Genomic DNA, 12,423 nt, shown 5'->3' with positions numbered 1-12,423 from the left:
AACTGATCAAACTTCTCTAGCTCTATGCCATTATTGTATTTCCTGATCTTCTTTTACTAGAAAGAGTGGAAATTCTTCAAGAAGAAAAAAAGTAGCTACTCTTAATTTTTATATATAATTATGACACTGTCATGGTTTTTGGAGGGCACTAAAAATTGTATCAACCCTCTGATTTTACATGGTTAAATTATTAGAAAAACATCGTTTTATGAAATTGTTCACGGAAAACATCTGTTGACAGATCATGGCTTATTAGTACAGGTGTAGAAATTTGATCCATAAAGAAAAAGTTGAAATGGGTTTGGAGTTAATGTGCTAAAAAATGGTGCCACACATATATAGGTCACAAGTAGTGTCAGAATTTTGATAAATAAACAAACAAATGCAGTTTTACTGTTTCATATATTGGTCAAAGGTCTTGAAGGAAAGAATTCTGAGTGTATGAGTAAGCTCAGAGGGGAAATAATTAAGTTCTTCAGTGTAATTGTAGTGAAAGCACTTCTTTTAAGTGTTGACCGTGAGAATATATTAAAGTAGGGTTAAATGGTAACTTAGATTCAAGTGATAGAAAAAAGTATAGTTAAAAACGATCAAAAAAGGTGGGTAGCTTTTTATTCTGCAGCTGCTCCTTTAATAATGTGATTATATCTGTATATATATATATATATATATATATATATATATATATATATATATATATATATATTCATATTTTGCCCTAAAAAATGTTATCAGCACAAGAATTGTTTAGCTGCCATAACTTCTGTGTTTTTTTTTCTTTATTAGCCACATGCATTTGCTTTAGTCATATAATTAGAAGGAACTTTATGATATATATTCAGAGTGTGAATAGTTATGAATGCATTTGTATGTAATGTGGTGTTGTTGAAAGTTTTATATATATTATTATGAAACTTTGGAAGGAGTGTGTGAGGCATCATGAAAGATGAAGTGTATATTAGCAGAAAATGTTAGTGACTGCATGAACAAGTTGTGACGCATCAGAAGCATTATCTTCAGAGGAGAGAGAGTGTTTCAGCAATGGTACCACACATATCCTGAAAACACTAAGCCAAACAGCAATGGGTAAAAAAGCTAAAGCCTTTATTCTAGCTAGGTTGCCTATAGTTACCAAATGATTTTGATCCCAGTGCTCTCTCTCACCAATATTAAGCACCCATTCCAAAGCCATAAACACCATCAAACAATATGGATTCAATTTAATATAATGACCAATCAATCAAATAATACGAGATTGTTTTAGATCAATTAATAATATCAAATTCAAAAATTGGATATAAATCACGTTAAATATTTATAAATATTATTTCCACTCCCTTCCTCTCTCATTTTCCATTCTCCACCTATTATGCCATTCTCATTCCACAAACACTCATTGCCTCTCTCTATCCCCAAAATCTTATGCTATCTCTCTTTTTCTCTCATTCCCCACTCATTTTGTCTCTCTCGCTCCCAATGCACTCGTTGCCTCTCTCACTCTCTTAAACCCTACTTCATTTTTTGTTGTAAGGTTTGTCAAAATCGTGCTACAATATAATAATATAAAGAGATTTTCTCTCTTTAAAACCCTATACTAATTTCCAAATTCTAATTTTTCTATGCAAGGTGCACAATATGATGTCTTATTCAAAGCATTTTTTGTAGTGCATACGCTAAAATGATGCATTGCATTTTGTATTCAGACTATTGTTTGACTTCAATAAACATAAAAAACATAAAATTTGCATCGAATGTTAGAAGTTGTATTCATGGTAAAATTTGAACCTTTTGGGAAACGAATCGATAAGATTTCAACCTCACATACATTTCAATTTGAAATTTAAAATTTAAACTATGAAAGGAGATATTTTGTTGACATTTGAAGTTTTTTATGGTTTGTTATGAGTTAAACTTTGTTTATATTTTTCTTATTATAGTTCTTTTTGGCAAAGATTCGACTTTTACCATATTAGGATGTAAAATCTTTCTTTAAATTGTTTTGCATTTTACTACTTAAATTGTGCCTTTTTTTGGCATAAAATAAATCTTTAAACATGTTGTATATTGTTTTCCTTTCGTTTTAGGGCTATTTTTTTTTAAAAAAATCTATTTGTTGTGTTGTTGTGAATGTTTGTTAATAACATTTGACATTTTACTTTTTCAAAATGTTTTCAAGACTTGCCATTGTTTTTTGTTTGGAACTTGGTCCCCTTTAGTATTTTGTTGACTATAAAGGTAACACTCATTATTACCCACAACATGGACTTAAGGAAGTCAATGGTCATGGAAGGTTGGTCTCAATTGAGAATCTTCTATGACCTTGAAGGAGATTAATATTTTTTGTTTTGATACTTTAACAGTTGTTGTTTTCACATTACTGTCTTTGAAGGAGCATGTATATCATTGTCATTGGACAAGCTCTATTTGTGTCTTCAAAGACTGAAAACTCTTATTAACATCATTGATTCATTTCTCGATAACATTGAGAAAATACCAATCTCAAGCAAGCAATTTCATGAGATCTTTATTCTACTTATTTATTCCATATTTTAGTTTATTAAATTGATTTTGACTATCTTTTTAGGATTTGCCTTTAGATTTTGTGAACTATCTTCCAAACATAGATTAAAAAAAATGTAATGTAAATGCTAATAAGAGATTCTCCAAAAAAGTCCACCAAGATTGGTAGAGGATGGAAGGAGTTTTTTTTTTTCCATGAATCGGAGGAAGGTGATATAAGTGTATTTACACTACAAGAAAATTATTAAATAAAAATCAATTTTAGAGATAAAAAATAATTAATTACTTTATTGATATATGAAATAATTTTTATTAATAAAAATTATAAACTAGTTTTTAAATTGATATCTGATTATCTTGGCAAAATTTTAGCTCATTTTAGAATCTAAAGTAGTTATAATAGTTAAGTGGATAATGGAACGTCTAAATAATTTACAAAATAGTAAAAAATAATTTATGTTAAAATAAAATATGAATGCTTAAAAATACTTGTTGAAATTAATGTTATTAACCTATATCATAAATGGAAGAACTAGAATGATGAGATATTATTTGTCTATAGATAGCAATATGGAAGATGGCAATAATTAGATAGGGATGTGAATGCGAGTGATGAACACAGAACGAAGCATGGCAGCAGCGTTGGGCTACGCAATAAATAACTTGCAATGGCATAATGGAGACGAGGGATACGCACAAACATTAATGACATCATGAGAAAATGTCAAAAAGGGAACAAAATTTCACACACAAATAAAAAAAATAAGGTAAAAATGGGTAGACACTATGTTATAAAATAAGGTTTTACGTCAGTTGTGGAAGAAACAATGTAAAAAATGTTATTTACGACAATTAATATATCACCAATATCAGTGCCTCTCACAAACAACATAGTTAATTTTGTACTAATGTCTCACCATTTTCAAAGAATACTATAAAGATAAGTTTTTATATTATTAATATAGGAGGTTGCTTTTTGGTAGATGCATAGTGATTGACCTACCTTTTCAGCAATGTTGTTGATATAGTTAAAGTGTTTTCCAGTTCAAGCGTGTGTGACGTTCTCATTCCTTTACTTGTTTCAGATTAATGAATGCATGCATGCACTGCGCTGTCTTCTTCCTCTTCCTACCCACACTACCTACCTACTACACAAATATGTCCTATATATGTTAACTACTTTTTTCTTTAGCTTCTCTAAGAGTGTGTTTGCTTCCAAATGGGAGAAGGGAAGGGTGTTTTTTGTGTTTGTTTCCATGGTTTTGAGAGTAAGAGAGAGGATGGGAGAGATGGTGGATGATTTTTTTCACTCATCACAAAATGAAGAGATTTAGGGGGATTGATGTGGATTATTGTATTTTTACCAAAATATTCTTTTGCATTCATTTTATTACAATATATAAAATTAAATATTATATAAATTTATTTATTATTTATAATTTAAAAAATATTTAATTATACTATTAATAACAACATATAATTGTAAATAATAAAAATAAAAAAATAAAAATTATAATATATATCAACAATATATATATAATATATAGTTATATAGAGTAACAAATGAATATAATAATAAATATTATTTTCATAAATTTTAATATATTTAATAAATTTATTTCAATTTAACACAAAAATATTTTCATTATATTTTTTAATTTTTATTAAAAATATAAATAATTATGAATATTATATATTAAAAATATTTAATTAATTCAAACCTAAAAAAAATTATAATTTATTATTCAAATATTTTTTAATAACAAGGATAAATTTGTAAATTTACAATAAACCATCATCACAAATCCACTCTATCATCCCTCAATCCAAACAATCTCACATATCCTCACACATCCTCTCTAATCCTCACAAATCCACTCCCTCCCCTCCTCACAAATCCCCTCCTCCTCAAATCCACTCAATTCAGTGTTTTAGTCAACCTTAAACTCATTTAACACCCAATTTATATCATATCAATTTAGTTCTATAAATTAATTTTGGAAGATTCACTTAAATTTCATTTTTTTAATATGATGTTTAAATTTATTTTAATAAGATTTGTTGGACGTGATATACTATTATTCTGTCAAACTCAGAATAATCCATAGGTTAAATTCATTTTCTAATGCTAAAAAATACTATTTTTTATGTATTTAGAGTTATTATTAGACATGAAAGGAAAGATAAATTGTATTTAGAGTCATTAATCAATGATTGAAATTGTAATTATACCTATAAAACAATATAAAGTTGTTACATTTAGGTGAATAATATTATGACCTTTTAAGGCTCTTGCATTATTCTCTTAACACTCATTAGAAAGATAATAAAAGAGATAATGTGATGCGACAATATTGTGATAATTTATTGGAAAAATATGTTTAGTCAATAATAGCCAATGATTAATCACTTCATATACTAGGATTTATTTGCTATGTGTTTGGATTAAGTTTTGAACACATTTTCTAATTTTGACATTAAATATTCGTATAAATGTAAAAGTTTCTAATGTTTGTTTCAAATAGAATTACTAATCACTAAATAAAGTTACATAACTATCTTAATTTTATAAGAAAAAACATTTACCCTATAACTCAAAAGTGGTCTAATTGTGATTTTGGGTGGAATAAATAGGGTAGTTTGAATAAAAAGTTGTAAGAGTGAGAATGGGTCGTTAAAGGCTATATATTTTTAGGGTTGGTGAGTAAGCCAAAGTTAGTATTGTAGGTCGATTCCATAGATGAAATCTTGGGCCAAGTTTTCTGACATTTGGTGTTGCATTGTGTGTCTTTCTAGCTAGGACTGCTTGAGCACAATCTTATCATTGTAGCCATAGAATGTGGTTTAGGTTCAGCTAAGTTGCAACATTGAAGAGTCTAAGTCTTTACCATTTTGGTCAAAGATTCTTGGGCTAAGAGACTATTTTGGGAGTGACCACTTTACCAGCTATGCCAAGTGTTTGGATAAGGGAAAAGTTTCAAGTTTGGGTCAAGAAAAGCATCTCCATATTGACTGAAAAAGTAAACGGATTGACACCATGGAATGTGGTCTCAAGTCTCTTCTTGCAATGATGAGATGGGTTAGTGTGAGGACTTCCCTAACCTCCTTCAAAGGGTTAAGAGTTTCACCAACTTTTTTACCACTTCCTCTCATACCTCTTACTTATATATATTTCATTCAAATCTTGAATAACAACTCCTCTATTCCAACTTCAAACTCAGCAAAAGTTAGTAAAAATCCCACAAAAATCAACATATAATTCATTGGTGCCTTAAAAATTCCAACAAACACCAATACTTGTTGAAGCATTCCTTCCATCTAAATTAGGTTTTCAAGTGATTCTTAAAAGTAAGAACCTTTTAAAAAGTTAGGAATAGTGATCGTCTAACAAGTTTGGATTTCAAAAGAATGTCATTAATCTTATGTGCCATAAAAAATAACAATAATTTTATCTTTTTAAAAAATATAAATTATTTTAATTTTAAGTAAAAAGGTAAAAGATGAATACGGAGATCCTGACAATAATTTTATGGCCTAACCTACATCATAAGCAAGCTATGATAGACTTTTTTTTGTAGAATAAATTGTCATATCAATATGTGATTGTGTTTAAGCATGTAGGAAGGAGTTTTGAATTCAAACTACTATGTGGAGAGAAAATTTGTTACAATATTAACTAGATGCACATAATAAATGTAAATGTGAGTAATAATTTTTTTTGTTCACTAACTGCATGACTTTTTATAATAGAATAGTACATTTTTTAATAATATAAATTAAATTACAGTGAATACTAAATTATTAGTTTTTTATACAGTTGCATTTTTGAAAAAAAAAATAAAGTTGAAACCACGTGTTAACTCTCCCATCAACATTATATACGCATTTGGTGATAGCTCATTCTTGTATGTTTAAATAATCAATCAAAAGCAAGAATATATCAATTAAATCCATAAATCATCTTTCTATGCCTTTTTTAAAAATACCCTCAAAATCCATTTTTAAATAACTCAATTTTCCTTTTATTTTACAAATTGTGTTATGTAAATTATTTTTATAAATCAGGAAAAAGTAGAAGAAAAGAAAAGAAATGGAAAAGGAGTGAAAAGTGAAATTATTTAGATATAAAAAAAAGTGTATTATTACATTGAATAGAAATTATTATTACACAGATAAAAAGGATATACACACCACTGGCCAAAAAAATAATAAAAAACCAGAAAAAAATACTTTCTCCAAATTGTAAACTTTTTTTGGTTTAGTATGAGCTGTGATAGATCCCAATAGTGTATTCTGGGTGTTTGACATCACTGAAAGAAACAAGCTTCCTATATTTCAAATGCATTTTCTCTTGCGCTCTCTCAAATCACTTGGTATAATAAATACAGAATCTACACAAAGGCCACCTTTGGAATGTGTACAATCAATCTGTTTCATGGAAAATCTAACATGAGTTGTGGGCTCTGATCCACTGACAATAAACTCACCCACCTTATAATCTATCCAGTATCCTCGCTTATGATTTCCATATGTATCATCAATCACACTTTCATCCAAACAGCATTCAGATGATGCTTGCTGACCATCTGAAGTAGACAACTCAAATTTCACAGGTTTTATATCCCAACCATGGGTGTGTTCATAATTACAAACACGCCGTCCAAGTCTTTTGGAAAACCGTCCAAGGTGAAGCCTAAAGGAGAGAGTATAAATATCAGCGGGAAATGGAAGCGTCACCTCTCCATCCACTTCAAACCACCATATTTGCTGCAAATAAGCCACCGTGTGAAACCTGAAAATCATCTAGGGTGTAACAGAATGCTGACAGATTACAAGAACAAATGGAGAACAAAACAACTTTTCATCGAGATTTGCAAGAGCTACAGTTTGCAAAAAGGAATGCAAACAGAATGAGTAGTAAGTTGACGTATCTAAGTGTGACAAGGAGAATTAAAATGTTCGTATGTTACGCGCAAACCAACCTCCACTATATTTTTAATAGAATGAGTAGGTTCAATCAGGTTGAGCATTTCAAGGATCAGTCGTGTTCAAGGTTGCACATTTGATGTCAATGAATCTATTCAAGGTTGCACATTTGATGTCAATGAATCTATTCGGAACCAAATTGCAATCAATACTTAAAAAACATCATTCCAAGTCACAAATATTTGAATATTTCCCTCATCCAGATTAAGGCTTGCATATATGTTGTACTGTTCAATTTTATTTTATTTTACATTTAATGAATTATGAATATAAAACGTTGTGAAATGTTTTCTTTCAAATATTGACGCAGCTTTTGTATATAGAATGTAAACATTTAGCTACATAATTTATTTGCAAGAGAACAAAGTAATACTGTTGTCAAGTTGTTCATACAATTGAAATGAGCTTAACAGTAGATACAGGCTAACTAAAAGAACCCATATCAAAGAACTATGTCATTTGGTTTAGCTCTGAGATGAAGATCAGCTTGATTCCTTTAAACAGTTCCATGAATTGTTCAAAGTCATTTTGGTAATTGTTTAAAATAAAAAATTAAACCAAGCATCGCCCGCAATTTAACACCACCATTGCCAACAAGATTTTGTATCTCTTAAATGGGGGCATTGAAGATTTAAAAACAAAGCCCAGGAAGTAAACAGTACAATGACCCACACACACAATTAACAAACAATCTTGAACTTCATGCATTAGCATTAGTCATCACAGAAACATTCTCTCCTCTATTTCCTCAAGTAAAAAATGAACAAGATAAATTTATCAAGATACAATGCAAGAACAATGAAACTAACATGCAAATCTGTGCATTTGGATCTTAAACCAAGATTATGGAATATTTCACAAATAGAAAGCTTTATAAGTCAGACTGTCCAACTATCAATCACACTATGTGCTAAACTTCGAAACAAGGGTGAATAAGAAATACAATTTTCATCAGTTCTAGTGAAGAGAATGATAGTACCAGGCACAGCCTCGCTATACTCTATACTAAGAGGGGCACTCTTAAGGCAGTTAAGCTCAAGATGAAATAAAAGTAACTTTAATATAAGAAACAAACTTCAAGTTCAGTATTAACATAAGCAACAATCAGTATCTCTGATTGTTATAGTTGAATTCTTTGAATCAATGACAATGATCTAGGATTCCCAATCAATGCTTAGATAATAAAATAAAAGTATAGTCAGTTCATATGGAGAAAATGCCAAGAAAGATTCAACATCTTATGATTTATGTGTACCTAATTCAACAGTACTTATTAAAGGTATATGGAAATCAAAAGCTCATATCCTCCTATTAGTCAATTAGGTAGCTGAAGAGATGGATTATGAAGTTGTGTCAAGAACGGACAATAAATTATTTCAAGGAAAACAGTTTTTGCCAGTTTGCAACGGTTAAAAGGTGATGTTATTTTTGTTACTATTTCTTTTGTATGTACCCGTACTCAACAGCTATAAATTCCCTATACTTATATATCTACAAGGCCAAAACCCCATATCATGACATATTATCTTTTTTTCTCATAGTCTGTTGAAGTTATACGAACAAAACATCTACCATTTATTATAAATCCATGATTGAAGCCCCACATAAATATACAAAGAATTAGACAATTTCAATAACTACAGTCATTGTCCAAGAGATGATGTCAAATAACACCAAAATGAATCATGTCATGCCCTTACAATCCACAATAAGTTTAACCCAAGTGAATAAACGGCTGCAACAGTGCAACCAATTATGTTTTACTACATTACACTGCTTAATTGAAGAAACCACGGGAGTGAGTACGTGCACAAACATTTTAACTTGAAATATCAGAAAATACATAATTTCTTCAGTGTTTCCAGGTTATGGAGGAGTATACGAGTGCAATATACTCACAAACAACTATCATGTAATAACTGAAAATGTTGTGTCAGGAGATCCATCACATTCAGTAAAGAAAAAGCAGTAAAGGGTAGTTACTTCCTCCTCTGTCTAAAATACCTTGTTTGTAACGAACCAATGGACCTGTTTTAGTTCTTCTTAATTTGATTCCTGGTTCTCTCTCTGCTCTTTATAAAAATCAAGCTTTACAAGGACAAGTAAGAAAAAGGAGGAAAATGGTTGGAAGATAAAATTAGAACTTCTCAAATGTTTGGGGCTTTAAAAAATGAGTGAAAATGAGGGATAATATCCACACAAAAGAACTCTCTCCAAATCAGAGGATTTAAATATCCAAGCAAAGGGAAAAAACTAATTTATGTTTGGTAGAGTAAAAACAAAATAAGCCAAGACAAACAGACTTCGATTATATACAAAATATTTCGATTATATACAAAATATGTTCATTGTACAAGACAATGAATTGTACAAGTGATTTGTGATTAGATAATTATGTAAAATCGCTTTACAATATCAGAACATAGTCAATTTAGTCACATAATATTTTGTTTCTAAAGTCAACGTTCCTCTTTTCTTTCCATTTTCTTTTGAATCAAACAAGAAACACATTATCATCGGTGTATCCTTCTTTCTCGTGATACAGCTTTAAAGACAAGTAAATCTAACCTAGATTCTTCAGTAGGAATCCAATTCCAGTATCTCCGGTCCTCAATTCCAGTAATCGCCATCGCCCTCGCCGAAATCGACATGCAAACCCTTCCAGTGACCCTGTCCAGCCACACTTCCTGCAAAAACCTAAACCATCAACAAAAAACCTAAGTTCCAGAAACCCCTAAATAACCAAAAAAAACTGACCTGGAGAGCACCACCCACCTTGTGGCCGTGGTCGAACGGCAGGGGTCGTGAGAGGAGCGCGAAAATGTCCTTCTTCGAGAGATTCCCGTGGCGCTCTGGCGGGACCAGAGCCAGCAGATCCTGGTAGTTGCGCGGCAGCTTGGACTCCCAGACTGAGTCCGAGGAGGCGGCGCCGCGGAATGAGCGGTTGAGGCGAGCGAGGTTACAAATCTCCGGCGGCGTGAGGTAGAGGAACACGCACGCCACGCAGCACTCCGGAATGTCGCCGAGGCCCGGACCGATTGTCGAACCGTTCGCGCCGACGCTCGACAGCGACGCGCCCATGCTCCTCCTCCTCCTCCTGGGTCCTCACCTCATGGCACGCGCCCAAACGAAGCACGGCGAGGGAAAGCAAGCGCGTGGGGAACTGAACACTAATTGATCCTTTTCCGTTTTTGTTGCATGGATTGTTCCAGGAGTTATCGTTGGTGTTGTTTTTGTTGTGCTGTGTGTGAAGTATTTGTGAGGTTTTAATTTTAGGATTATTTCCGTTTAAGGGAATATGATAAGTCGTGCCGTGAGCCATGAGTGAAGCTGTGGTGGGTCCCGCTTTTGGTTGACAGCGAGGATTCGCTGTGCAGAGGTCTACTCCTTAGGAGTAGGGCTTCGCCATTCCCACCTACACGAAATGTTTTTGTAATGGTACGGTTCCGACGATCATCTGGTTCGGACGATTATCTCGATCCGATCACACTACCGGTCGCATAATCGTCCACTTACGTTAACTACATAGTTGAAAGAGATACTCTGATTGACTATTTCATAACGATGAATCATGAGTTGATTAAGTTAATGAAATTAATCTTTAACTAAAAGTTACTCAGTAATACTAAATACGATCCAATCCCCTAATCGAGTACCCTAACAAAAGTTTATTAAGATAATATAAATAGTGCATATTCCAAAAATCAGTTACGTCATTATTTACACTGCTCTAACAATCGAAAGTAGATTCTTTTTGCTGATTTGATCGTTTGAGTATTTTTTGCAGGTACCATCTGAATTTGCACTTCCAAATGATCGAGAAGCAAGACGAAGATTGAAGGTTAGAGTGACCGACAACAGATGCATAGGACAATCTTTCTTTGGATCCAATAACTGAACGAGGACAATTTTGAATTCTTTTTATTAAAATGTGGTAATTTTTTTCAAATTTAGAAAAAATAAGAAAATTTATAAGAAATTGCAAATTAGGTGAGTTCAGTTTCAGAAATACAATTTAAAAAAAAAATGAATCGTGTTTTTCAAAATACGAGGATTTTGAAAAATTATTTTTATATTTTATTTTGAAAAAAGTCTTAGGTTAATTTTTAAATTTGTTTTATTTTACTTTTTAGGAGTGTGTATTGAGAGTGTAACTTTTTTTTTTCATCAATGTGTATGTGGTCTATACGAAAACATTTCGGAGGGAAGAAAAGATTGAAATTAGTTGGGATTACTAAGATGTTACGTGGATAGAAGATGTTACGTGGATAGAAGCTAAGCCTACAATGCATCTAGAAAAAGCAATTGTAATGGATTTTGATGTTGATGTAGCACTGGCCACTACCGAGACTTAGCAAATTATAAAGTTTTTTGTGGTTTTGGATTCAAGTGTGAGCACAATGGTGTGAAGTTTGATGTGTATATTAATAACAAAGAGAATGTGACGGTTGCGCTAAGTAAGATTGAGTTTTTGCAAGGAGATTTGTGTGTGGTCCTCATAAGTACAAATAGAAACACAAACACAAGAAGATGAAGACTAACAAGACTTGGAATAATGGTTGTTGGAGGATTTAGGTGCTGAAGGTGATTACCATGTGGTGTTGACTTTTGTCTCCAAGTTTGAGAAGAGGCATGTCATTATAGGAGGGATCAAGATTTCAGAAGTAAAAATGACAAAAAAAATAAGAGAAGTTTTGTTCTTATTGTATGACTTCTAAAAAATAAAATAAAGTTTAAATATAAAATTTGTGTAGTTAACATACAACTTTTTTAGAAATAAAAGTTGTGTGTATTTGATTTAATTTGTGAAATTAAAATTAATAAGATTGTTCAAAATAAATTATAATGTTCAACACAAAGAAAAATAATTTTAATAAAGTGATAATGAATTTAGAAAAGACAAAAGCAAACTCGAAA

General features: G+C 31.4%; 1 protein-coding gene across 2 annotated transcripts; it reads right to left on the bottom strand.

Annotated features, from left to right (window-relative positions):
- Positions 1-6,637: 6,637 nt before the first annotated feature.
- LOC137830310 (F-box protein PP2-A15) lies at positions 6,638-10,922 on the bottom strand. 2 transcript variants are annotated; one of them, XM_068637576.2, is made up of 3 exons: positions 10,282-10,922; positions 10,075-10,193; positions 6,638-7,312 (listed from the first exon to the last, which is right to left on the bottom strand). In XM_068637576.2, exons 1-3 carry the CDS (start codon positions 10,585-10,587, stop codon positions 6,856-6,858), a joined length of 882 nt encoding a protein of 293 aa, XP_068493677.2. In that variant the 5' UTR covers positions 10,588-10,922; the 3' UTR covers positions 6,638-6,855. The 2 variants fall into 2 exon arrangements, with proteins under 2 accessions (XP_068493677.2, XP_068493676.2); XM_068637575.2 differs by having other exon boundaries at positions 10,264-10,910.
- Between the last annotated feature and the right edge of the window lie 1,501 nt (positions 10,923-12,423).

Source organism: Phaseolus vulgaris, chromosome 7 (assembly GCF_051622355.1).
Source record: "Phaseolus vulgaris cultivar YP4 chromosome 7, ASM5162235v1, whole genome shotgun sequence".
In the NCBI taxonomy this organism is placed as follows: domain Eukaryota; kingdom Viridiplantae; phylum Streptophyta; class Magnoliopsida; order Fabales; family Fabaceae; genus Phaseolus; species Phaseolus vulgaris.
This window is presented reverse-complemented; position numbering and strand designations above follow the sequence as displayed.

Coding starts and splice junctions, on each gene's coding strand:
- LOC137830310 (XM_068637575.2), bottom strand. CDS start 10,587: ATGGGCGCGTCGCTGTCGAGCGTCGGCGCGAACGGTTCGACAATCGGT. Junction 10,194..10,263: donor AGGTGGGTGGTGCTCTCCAG/GTCAGTTTTTTT, acceptor AGGTTTTTGCAG/GAAGTGTGGCTGGACAGGGT. Junction 7,313..10,074: donor ATTCCTACTGAAGAATCTAG/GTTAGATTTACT, acceptor GATGATTTTCAG/GTTTCACACGGTGGCTTATT.